This window comes from Ictalurus punctatus, chromosome 12 (assembly GCF_001660625.3).
Source record: "Ictalurus punctatus breed USDA103 chromosome 12, Coco_2.0, whole genome shotgun sequence".
NCBI lineage: Eukaryota > Metazoa > Chordata > Actinopteri > Siluriformes > Ictaluridae > Ictalurus > Ictalurus punctatus.
Genome location: NC_030427.2, coordinates 1,881,620 through 1,893,464, shown reverse-complemented (window position 1 = coordinate 1,893,464; position 11,845 = coordinate 1,881,620). Strand labels below are relative to the sequence as shown.

Here is an 11,845-nt window from a genome sequence, read left to right as displayed (position 1 = left end):
ACCTTCGGAGTTATTCATTGTGGAGACTGAAGTGACAATATGTCTGAAGAAAATGAAAATATGTATTACATATCCTACCTTCTAACCAGGTTAATTTAAGGGTGAAAAACCTTTTTTAAAGACGGTGTTTTAAAAGAGTCGTGCATTTTGTTTAAACTATAAACGAGATTTCAGAAAATGGTTCGCCAACGAGGATACTTACACAGAACTGTCGCTAAATACATAAGCTTTCGTCTATGCTTTGACATCCCATGTCCCAGCAGTACATTTATGACCTCTGATGACCATGTGGGTGTGCGGGGGTGGGAGAGGGAGAGGGAGAGAGAGAGAGAGAGAGAGACAGACAGACACAGGTGTTCTTTTGGGGGTTCTGCTGACCAGAATTCTTACAAATGTGTTTGTTAACGAATTAAAGGGAGTCGTGTGTCTCAGTGTTAAAATAATGGTTAAGACGTTGTGGTTAAAACACAGAAGAAACTCTGCAACTATCTGCTACAATGTCTGCTCCGAGAAATCCTAATACCCTTAGAAGATTGCTGTGTATTCACCAACAAGAGGACCTGTTGAAATGAGAGAGGACCTGACTTTTGCTCCAAAAAAAAACAAAAAAAAAACAAGAGGTTAGATTGACAATTTATTAATGAAGGTAATGTAAAGACGTTGTTGTTTAACCCTGAGCAGGGCGTCAACAGCTCCAAAGATCGTGTCTTAAGTCCGAGGGTTTAGTTAGGAGGTAGAAAAACATTTAAAGATGGTGTTTTAAAAGAAACAAGTGTTTCATCCTTAATGGTAAAAAAGAAAAATGGTTGTACTCCAATATGAAATAAAACGGTGGAGACACACTGAGTACATTTCTGTTCCACAGTCTATAAGGATCCCCAAACTTCATGTAGTGTGAAAAATATATACACCCTCTGTGACCCTGTTACTTAAGGTTTAAACATTATTATTTTGTGATGGCAGCAAGACAAAACGGTTGTGCATTTGGTATGTGGTGATTTTAGAATTAGGCCCCAAATGTCAATTATGATTTGTGTATGGCTTCGTCAGGCAAAGATCACGATGGTATGGAAAGAGTATACAAGAGTAATTGGGGTGATCTAATGCTTAGGACTTGTACAGTACTTCAGCTCGGGAACGTCCCACCATGGCGTTCAGAGAGGCGTTATCTAAGGTACACGTATATATATAATATAGATCAGATCTATATTAGAAGGCGGTGTGGTATAAAGTGAATCAGCAATAAAGTTCTCAGCTTGAGTTGTTTTGTTTGCGTGTAAAGTATACAGACAGAGGATATTTCACTGAGGTTATGTTAATGAAAAGGCTGTGCCTATTGTACAGGATTGTTGTGATTGTCGTGCAGCTCTTGTAAGATGTGGTAAGGAAATTTGTGAAATACAAACACAAAGAAGTGGTGGTTGCTTCGGATTAAGAAGAAAAAAACCTGCCAAATTGATACGAGTGTAATATAAACAAATGTTTGTGATGCCTGTGAAAGTCTTTCAAAAGTGAATCTGTAGGTAGTTTCCCTTCTGAAGACTGGAGTGAGTAAACAGTCCTCAGGCACTGCAGAGTTTTTGTGGAGTGTGTGTACATTTTTGGACCAAGTGTGCCCTCTAGTAGCTGACGGGTTTCTCCCTTTCTCAGATTGTTTGCAGTTCCTCCGGTGTAAACTATAACACGTTAAAGACTTAACGATCCTTGCTATTCAGTAGACGTGTGCCAATAATCAATTCCTCAACGTATCACACTGTTTAACACGCACAACAACAAAAAAAAAATCAATGAGTGTTCTTTTTGTACTCGGGAGCGGCAGGCGAGTCGTGGGTGGCAGGTGCGTTGTGCGTTAGCAGAGGGCTTGAGTGTGTAGATGGATCCAAAATGGTGGCTGAGTTTTCTGTATTATTAGGGAGCTCATCATGGACAGGTTCTCTGGATTGGACAGGAGCACATTTCAGCAGGTGAGGACGCTACGCTGAAGGTGATCCGTGTACAGGAGCAGTAAGGAGGGATAGATGTTGCAGAGGGATAGATTCCGCCAGTTTCTTATCGATGGAGGAATTCGAGGACGCTGCACGAGTCGCTCTGTAGAAGTGCTCGTCTCTTTGACCTGATTTTCCTGCATTGTAGGGAGCCGTGGTGGATGCGATGGTGGATTTGGAAGTACAAGATTTAGATTTTCCTGGTTCAGAAGCTGTATGTCCAATATCTGACCAGGTTTAGACTCGCCAGGTAGCGCGTAGGGGTTCGGAATGAGGGCTTGGTTTTTCTTCAGGCTCCCTCTCTTCTTCCTGAGGTTCGACTCGGACTTCTCCTCAGGGACCGATGGGTACTGGACCATAATGGTGGGTTTCTGGCGGAGGTCTTGGTGTGTATGAGGCTCGGTGGCCATGATGGTGCGAGCACTGTGCATTCTCTGAGGGAGTTTGGGGCCGGGCTCGCCGCACTTCTTCTTCCAGCGCTTCAGCTGCATGCGTTGCTCATGTTCCACGTCCTGTGCCGATACCTGCAACTCCAGAACCTACAGCAAAAATCAGTCACAAAAATGAACTGGAATAGAATGTCATTCTACTGTACTTAATGTGTTAGAATGGGCTTCATTACAACGTCATGTAAAAGACGATGATAAATATTTATGAACGCTAATTTTGTAGAAATACGAAGGTGATGATGGATAAAACATGCTTGATCACCATGGCATGGACTCGCATAGTTACAGTAATAACAGGAAATGTTACAGTAGTGAGAGACCCATCCTCCTCCTCCTCTCTGTTGTATTACCTGGAGCACTAAGAAGCCCTCCTGCATGTATCTAGGCTCAATCGCTTTGAGGACCTCCATGGTCTCATACTGACCCGGACAGGCCTTGAGCTTATCCCGAGTACCCAGCATGGACGTCAACACCACCAAACCCACACAGAATATCATTTTCACTCCTACACAAAGAAAGAATGAGAGAGAGAATCAACACAGAAAGAAAAGAAGGACAAGTGTGTGTTTGTGTCTGACCGTCACACAGGAACATGTCCCACACTCTGAGGACCGAGGCCCAGGGGAGAGTTCTGGAGAAGGCGCACATGAACCACTCCATCATGTAGAGCACCGGCTCGATCTTGTGCTTGTCCAGGTGCCGATACGCCACAGAACACACTCGCTTCACAGCGCATAAAGGATCTCTCCGTCCAGCTGAACCGCCTCCTGCACACATAACGGTTCACAATAAGCGATATAACTTGCTGTTAATAACACGAAACAACTGTTCTCCTACACAGAGAAGCCCTGTTTCTAATAATACACTGCAGTGCAGAAATCTGGGAGGAAGAAATAAAACACGTAAAATTACAAAACGAAACTACAGCTCACACTAAAATACATAAACACACACTCACAATAATATAGAACATTAAACCTTAAAGAAAAAACTAAGCAAAACTGCCTCATGAACACAGCAACACATACACACAAACACAAGATGGCGGTGTTGGAAAAGGTCCATCTGCTCCATCTATAGTAACTCTTATTTCATCGGTCCATGAAACCTATAAGGAACGGTCTTCAGGTATTTCTTGGCCCAGTCATGATGCTTCAGCTTGTAAGTCTTATGCAGTGGCGGTTGTATTTCAGCCTTCCTTACTGTAGCCATGTCTCTGAGCACTTGCCACCTTGTATTTCTGGACACTCGTGGAAGGTTGCAGTTCTGAAACATGGTGGCAGTGCTGGCTAATGGGTTCTCTCACGTTTTATTCTTCTTAGTCTTTTGCAGTCAACTAGCGCCTTTTCTTCTCCGTGGTTTTTTGCCCCCTGTCGAGTATTCATCACAAAGCATTTTTCTTGGGAGGTCACACCTCAATAATTTTGGGATCGTCAGTGTGCTGCAGCCCCCTGATAGGCATTTTACAATTTCTGACCTTTTTTTTTTTGACCCATTTTCCTGAATTGGAGAAACTAATAATTATGCAAACCTTATATAGGATGTTAATCACTTTAAGGTGTAGTGTTTATATGTGGTGTTCTCCCAACAGGTTATTTTGTAGACCTTGATTTTGTTTGATAACGAGCTTTGCTTTCATTGGTTGGCTTAAAGGAGGGCGGGGTCACGAGTACTCTACTTTTTTCCCCTTCTTCGCACTCTTTTTGATTATACTGTTCTATCTGCTTTTCATGCACAAGTATGTCCCTGTACTATTAAGGGGAAAAAGTGCATGTGCAAGGAGATGTACTACAAATATAATCTAGAATATAAACTTACACACATTTTTAACCAGACAACACCACAGGCTGTCAAAATGGCTGACGTGGCCAGTTTTCTCCATGTTGGGCAGAAAGATAGACTGTTATCGTAACCATAGTGCAAAGTGTGAATGAGCGAGCAAAAAAACACTGATAAGACCGATTTGAAAACTTTCCAGGCTGATATTCTAATGAGCACGCTTGACCTTTGTTGATGTGAAACACTCAGCCTGCTATGGTAATATTTGCTGATATCTTTTCATGTGACAATACTGAAGAAATGACACTGTGATACAATGTAAAGTAGTGAGTGTACAGCTTGTGGAACAGTGTAAATTTGCTGTCCCTCCAAAAATAACTCAACACACAGCCATTAATGTCTAAACCGCTGGCAACAAAAGTGAGTACACCCCTAAGTGAAAATGTCATTTTACAGTTCAACAAACTCTCCTCCAGCCCCCCAGTGCTGAGCCGCCCACAGAAGACAACGTGGTGTAACCTGTGATACATCTCCCAGCCTGAAGAGGGAGCACTGCTCAACGCATACATGCTCCCAGTGGGGGGAGGGGAGGGACATCTGCTTTGTGACTAAGTCAAACTTTCTGTGAATATTTAACTGTTTGTCCTCATTCTCACTAATACGACTGTTTACAATATTATTCATATGAAGTTGGAAACTGTGCAGAGGTTTAATGTGTTTCTAATTGAAAGTACAAACTCTGAGACAAACTATTCATGCATTAGTGTTGCTCCAGCTTTTTAGTGTCCATCACACTTTTGTGTGAAAGCATCGCTGTGTGCACCGTTAATCCAGAGTCTGTGATTAGATTATCCACATCATGTTCAAATAAATATTTCTGTAGGAAACGCTTTAGAGCAGGGAAGCCTTACTGTGGTCCTGTAAGATTACAGTCCAGTACAGTTTGGGAATTTTCCTGAATCACACCCGATTTAAGTCCTCGGGTCATTAGGTAGGAGTGTTAGATGAGAAATCATCACACTGTGCATGATTACAGGAATTCAGGACCAGAGCCAGGCTCCCCTGATTTATAAATTAATTGTTGATGACCTTAAAGTAATTCCCAGTGAAGATTTATCATCTTTTTACAAGCATCCTTTTCATATTTAAGAAAAATAGAAATCACAGTGATTTGTACATTTGTGCTCTGCATTTCTTTCAGAGACGTGGGACTGAATTGTCATGTATATAGGCAGTTTTTTGTGCTCTGAAATTGACCGGACTTTTGAGAAGATAGCTGCTCATGGTTTAATTCACTTTTAAAAAGGGACTGACAATATGAAGTGAGCGTACGTGTATCAAAAGGTGGTTGTGTTGAAGAAACCTTGTTGACCAATCTTTGCTCTGTCTGTGTGTGTGTTTACTGGTACAACAGTGGTAGCAGATTTTCAGAGCCGAGCTTACAGTAAAGAAGACGCTGAAGTGTACTTGTTTGGAAGATGTGGAAACTCGAGTCTTACATGTTAGCACAAACATGTCTTTTTCCTTTATTAGGGAATTTGTACTTTTGGACATTTTTGAAAGATATCATGCTTGTGAAATGTGCTTTGCGTGTTATTCATGTTCAACTGGTTGTACTGGGCTTAGATTTGTGTCTTTTTGAATCATTTACGCTCTATGGCACCTTTTTACGGTCTTGCTGTATGGGCTGTGTTCCAATTGATCTGTGTTTGATCATTTCCTCCCTTCGCTCAAACATTGTGTTTGAGAAGGCCTTCTTAGTTGAACGGTTGTTTTCCTCAGCTTTGGATTTAGCTGTAGGGCCCAGAGGTTTTTGGAGTTTGAAGAGGAGGCGATAAAAGATTTGGAACACAGCCCTGTTTTCCTTTCCGGTTCCCCGGCTTTTTTCCGTCACCCGTCACCTCCTAGCCGAGCTCAATTCTGCTGCAGTTTTTTAGCCACAAGCTGCTGGTGCTTGACTTCTGAGGCCTTATCCTGTTAAGCGGCCGCACTATGGCAAAAAGGAGAGTTCAGTATGCTGACTGTATGAGCTTCAGTTGAATGTGTATGTGGTCGAACTCTTGGTAGGACAGTCCAGTATATTACAGACGAACACAGACGAAAACATCCACAAGGCTTCTACTAAATATTGTTGAATGTCCGCTCGTATGCGACTCTCCAACAATGTCATGTCCTATCGAGAGTTTCAGTCGATGTTTATAATCTAACCCAATGGGATTTTTTTACTCTGGTGTAATTTTCTTGACCACTTTAACGCAGCATCTCTGGTGTTACTTTCATCAAAAATGTAGAACACCAGAGACGAGGCAATGACGACGTGATCTCGTTCCTTCGTGTGTTTTTGCCTCAGATTCTGGCGACTGTTCAGACTCGGTTTGCAGCGAAATTTCAAATCCAAAAATGCCTTGAACAACGTACATTTTCAGCAATCCGTTTAAATCGACTGGTCCATTTCCGCTGCACGGTGGATTTGAAGGATGCACTGTGATCAGTGTGGCGACGTCTAGGAATCGAGTTACTGAAAAGGCCACGAGTTGGAGGGTACATTTAGTTTCTAAGGACATCTGGGCTCTTGGTGTCTTTTGGATAGGAACTGCAAAACTTTTTCTATAAGGGTGAAAACAGATGCATGCTTAGATTCTTTATCTGTAGACAGTTTATCTTGCTTACTACATTGACATATGAAGTTTGGACGGGTTCTGTAGAAAGAGATTAACATTAAGGGGGGGAAAAAAACAATGTAAAAATAAAATACTGAAAGTGAATTTGTCCTGGATTGTTTTATTTATTATTTTCCATTGGGATGTCAAAAGCTTCTTCAACTTGGCCACAAATCTAACAAAGTCAGGTACATTGTCAAGTATTGCCCCAAAATACCTCTATGGTAGATAGATGTGCTCACTGATCACTTGTACATGTGCTCATTCATACAATTATCCAATCAGCCAATCATATGGCAACACCACAATGTACAACATCAAGCAGGATCAGATGAAGAGCTTCAGTCAATATTCACATCAAACACCAGAATGTAATCCAGTGATTTTATCCGTGGCATGGTTGTAGATTCTAAATGGTCTGGTTTGAGTATTCCAGAAACTGCGGCTCTCCTAGGATTTCCACACACACACACACTTGTGTGAAAAACATCCGGTAAGTGGCAGTTCTCGGGGTGGAAACACGTTGTTGGCGAAAGGAGAATGGCCAGACTGGGTCAAGTTAATAGGACGGCCATGGTAACATCAAATAAGCTCTCTTTACATACATGGTGAGCAGAAAAGCATCTCAGGATGCACAGCATGCCAAACCTTGAGAATAGTAGAAAACCTCATTGATCCAAGATCCATTTTTAAGTATTAAGGATTTATAAAATGTGACACTAGGTTACTTCTCTATAGTTAAAAAAATTGCAAACAGGAATGTGTGTGTGTGTGTGTGTGTGTGTGTGTGTGTATGTGTGTGTGTGTGCCCGCTTCATACTCATCCACTCCCTACTTGTGCCTGAGTGTATTCATTGAGTAAAGACAGTGTGTGCTCTTAAATGTATGTATGTGTGTGTGTGCGCGTGTGTATTTATACAGCAGTGTGAAGTGGTGTACCACTATGTGAGGAGGGAGAAGTATGCTCTGAGGATGAGGAGATGGAGCAGGATGACGTGGCCTCTCTCTGGAGCTCCTCCACGTTCTTCACGCAAAAACAATAACTCTCTCAGATTCTGATGGAGCGGCATCTACATAATCAACAAAGCACACAAACATCAGTTTCGTTCTGGGACACAGATTTTCTAAATCATTCCATTCGCTTTCTATTTATTCATGTATCATTATTAAAAGATCAGTCATCAAGCCGGTGTAACCTTAATCTTTATCGCTAGCTGCTCCTGAAGTGTTTTGGAAATCGTTTCAGCCACATCATGTTCACTCACCGTCCACTTTATTAGGAACACCTGTACGTTCATGTAGTTTTCTAACCAGCCAATCATGAAATATACAGGAATATAGAGGAATCACAAGAAAACTCCATTTCAACACACTTAAAAAAAAATAATCTCACAATGTTGGATTTGAGTTTGTAATGCAGTGAGCACAACCAAGGAGTGCATTTTAAAAAGAAAACTACAATGTTGTTGAAGACTGAAACCTGTACCTACAAACTAGAACTGAAAATGGAACCACTGAAGAGTCAACAGTGTCAGAGATCCTCGTGTGTCCAGTTCCACTGTGTACGGCACTTTTTATGCTTACCGACCCATTACTCCAGCTTTTGTGTTTGTTTTAGCTTTGTGCTGATAGAAATGGTTTTGTTTTTTTAAAGCAAACTTGGTGTTAAAACCCAGAAACATCTAGTAATAAAAAGGGACATTCATTTCATGTGTCTGAAGTGACACTGTTCAGTTATACAAGTAACTGGGTATTTTGGTATATATTGGAAGCACTATTTTTGAGCATTTCCCCAGAATTTCATAGAGTGTGGTTTGCAGTATAAGCACCTGTGGTCTCATGCGTGGGTTCCAGCGCACATAATAACCCACCCAGAGCTCCAGATGTGTGAGACTGGCCAGTGGATACAGCACCTGGTTTTTACAGTCCACATAGAACGGGTTAGTGAAGTCCTCCGGCTGACTGTTAACGTAGGACCATAGTGACCGTTTTACCCTGTACTTCCTAAAAACAAAAGAGAGAGAGAGACAGAGAGAGAAGTCATAAGACACTTAGACAAATTCATTTCCATTCAGAAAAATCAGACAGGCTGGAAAGCCTCCGCCCATTAGTGGAGAAATGTGGAGCGTACCTTTTCCATTCTCTCCTGCTCACTGCTGTAGAGGAATGTACCAAACAGGCAGCTGTAGGGGCGATCCAGGATGGGGATGAGAAAAAGCTCTTTGAACTCAGAAGCAGAAGGAAACTGAAAGAAAGAACACAAACACTGGGTTTAACAGTGTATAGTAAGATGCTTAAATGTGGATCTGCACAATAACGCCTGAACAGATAATCAGTCTTTGTTCAGTACGGAAATTATATTTAATTCTTACAATTAGAGTCCTCGTCAAAAGTATTGGAACATCAAGGCCAATTCACTTGCTTTTGCTGTATACTGAAGACATTTGGGTTTGAGATAAAAGACGAATATGAGACGATAGATCAGAATTTCAGCTTTCATTTCCTCATATTTACATCTAGACGTGTTACACAGCTTAAAATATGGCAGCTTTTTTGAAGCCATCCTATTCATTAACTGTTCAAAAATACTGGAACGAGTGACTGATGTTTTTTTCTTGCTGGCCAGGTATACCTTGTTAAATGGACTTTAAAGAATGAATAGCTCTGAATGTCTTCTCTTGGTTTGAGCCCTGGGTTTCACCTGTGGAGACAGCATTTGTTGTTAAAAAGAATAAACCGACAATAAGACCAGAGAGCTGTCTATGGGAGAAAAGCAAGCCATTTTGAAGCTGCGAAAAGAGGAAAAACCGGTCTGAACCATTGCACAAACATGGGGCATAGCCAAAGAACAATTTGGAATGTCCTGGAAAAGAGAGCTAGTTCTCATTATGATCTCTTACTTTATAACATTAAAATAAAACAATAGTTCCCTCACAAGCCTCTCTTTCCCCCTAACTCTTGAAATTAATAAGACTTGCAATGTTACTGAGAAACTGGAAAGTGCAATGTCCTCTCTGCCGTGACACTGGAGACTACTTCCATAAAACTTCCATAAATAGATAACTTATAAATCTTAACTAGATCACAATGATCATACGTCTTTTTCTTTAAGTGACATGTTTATAATATGTTTACGATTAAGCTTAGAATATGTATTGCGTACGCCATACTAGACCCTGTGAATGAGCTGTTACTATAGGAACGAGAACATCACTATAAAGCTGTAATTTCCCTTGCAGCTGGAATCAGAATCTTGCTGTTACAGAAATGTCTCCAACGCCTTCTGACCAATCAGATTGGAGAATTCAACAGTGTTGTGGTGTAAAGCATCAGTAGCTGACCTGTTTCATCATCTGCCACACACAGTCGATGAACTGCACAAAGAGAGGGGATCGTTCCGAGTTGGCGTGATTCTCATCTCCAAGGCCGACACGCTGAGAAACACACAGAGAGAGAAAGATGGGGTTAAATATACATGCGTTCACACGCCCACACACAACCACACCCTCACTGCTCATACGCACCGAGACCAGCTTGTGTCCGAAGCTGATCCACTCCTTCTCGATCAGTACCTGGAACTTGTGTCCGAAGCTGAATCTAACTGATATCTGATATTAAATTATTGTGAATTATCTATATTTTACACTTTATTACCCCATATCTATCTAATTAATATATATATATATATATATATATATATGGTAAATCGTGCACATCGGAGCAACTTCATCCCGACCTTTGTCTGCCTTCAGGGGTGCTAAGGAGCTCCTCGACCATGCCCATGCCCAATGTAAGTTACATTTTCACTGGTGCTGGCGCGTCTACCGAGTTTTGTGAGTTTTCAGCCATGTTTAGGCCCTTAAAAACGACAAGAATGCATAAAATAAACAATAAACACCAGAAAATCAATAGGGCCCTGCACCTCCGGTGCATGCGCCCTCCGGTGGTCACCGGAAGCGCTGCACCTTCGGTGCTCTGCCCCAATAATAAACAGCAGATCCAATAGGGCTTTGCAGCAGCGGTGCTCGGGCCCTAAAAAGCAGAATAAAGCACCAACAGAAGACACAGAAGCACAAAGGCAAGTAAGGATAATTACAGAAACGGTTACATTACAGAGATCCCCAGTCACCAATTGTTGTAGGAAGGTGAAAGTGGCTGCGTTAAAATATTTTTACCTCAAAGTGATTGGTAGCGCGCACACACACACACACACACACACACGGTGGAAAGGGTGTAGCAAAAATCATGCAACTATTGTGGGAATAAAAGGGGAAAAAACCCTGATACTTTGTAACTGATGCATCATCTTTTATAATTGTGATTAATGGTCCATTAGAGAAGAAAAAATCCATTCCATTCTTTGATTACTTATTTGGCATACAGTGAATATTCACACTTTAAGGCCATGTGGAACAATTTCCAAAATGCATTTAAATGGGGTAAATTGTGTACATTGAACCGAGAGTACTAGACATGTTTGCTAAAAGCAACACAAAGGCTTTATTCACACTGCAGGAATTTTATATTGTGTGTTTAGATTTTTTCTTTTAGACAGACTGTTCAACTGCAAATTTGTTCTGGTGAATGACAGGCATTCAAAATCTTTCTGCAGAACTCTGTTGAAGATTCTGTACATCAGAGATTCATCTGAACTTCAACAAAACATTTCACATGTATAGAGTTCTGTCTACGGTCATCAAGTAATCACATTTATAAGTGTATTTATTACCTCTCCCCTCTGTTGGCTCAAATTTAGCCTATTACCCAAAAACACTTAAAATTCAACATAGAAGCCAACACTCACATCTACCTCTGAGCCCAGTTGGAGATAGAAAAAAATACACCAGCCGTGAGTGAGAAGAAGCAAGGGTCCAGCTTTATTGTTCCGTTCCACCACACGAGATCCACACCGATGAGAATTCTCAGAAGTGATGAGCTTAAGCTCCTGCATATCCTCCATACTGTCCTGCAT

The 11,845-nt window shown here is 41.4% G+C and overlaps 1 protein-coding gene across 3 annotated transcripts; it reads right to left on the bottom strand.

Moving 5' to 3' along the window:
* Window positions 1–369: 369 nt before the first annotated feature.
* On the bottom strand, window positions 370–10,391 carry LOC128634181 (TBC1 domain family member 10A). 3 transcript variants are annotated; one of them, XM_053684437.1, is made up of 7 exons: window positions 9,506–10,391; window positions 9,005–9,118; window positions 8,703–8,877; window positions 7,813–7,943; window positions 3,013–3,201; window positions 2,785–2,939; window positions 370–2,524 (listed from the first exon to the last, which is right to left on the bottom strand). In XM_053684437.1, the coding sequence occupies exons 5-7, from the start codon at window positions 3,095–3,097 to the stop codon at window positions 1,958–1,960; spliced, it is 807 nt and encodes a 268-aa protein (XP_053540412.1). In that variant the 5' UTR covers window positions 3,098–3,201; window positions 7,813–7,943; window positions 8,703–8,877; window positions 9,005–9,118; window positions 9,506–10,391; the 3' UTR covers window positions 370–1,957. The 3 variants fall into 3 exon arrangements, with proteins under 3 accessions (XP_053540412.1, XP_053540413.1, XP_053540411.1); XM_053684438.1 differs by lacking the exons at window positions 8,703–8,877; window positions 9,005–9,118; window positions 9,506–10,391 and adding an exon at window positions 8,070–8,569; XM_053684436.1 differs by lacking the exons at window positions 8,703–8,877; window positions 9,005–9,118; window positions 9,506–10,391 and having other exon boundaries at window positions 7,813–8,033.
* Window positions 10,392–11,845: the final 1,454 nt, after the last annotated feature.

Coding starts and splice junctions, on each gene's coding strand:
- LOC128634181 (XM_053684437.1), bottom strand. CDS start 3,097: ATGATGGAGTGGTTCATGTGCGCCTTCTCCAGAACTCTCCCCTGGGCC. Junction 2,940..3,012: donor GGACATGTTCCTGTGTGACG/GTCAGACACAAA, acceptor TTCTTTGTGTAG/GAGTGAAAATGATATTCTGT. Junction 2,525..2,784: donor AGGGCTTCTTAGTGCTCCAG/GTAATACAACAG, acceptor TTTTTGCTGTAG/GTTCTGGAGTTGCAGGTATC.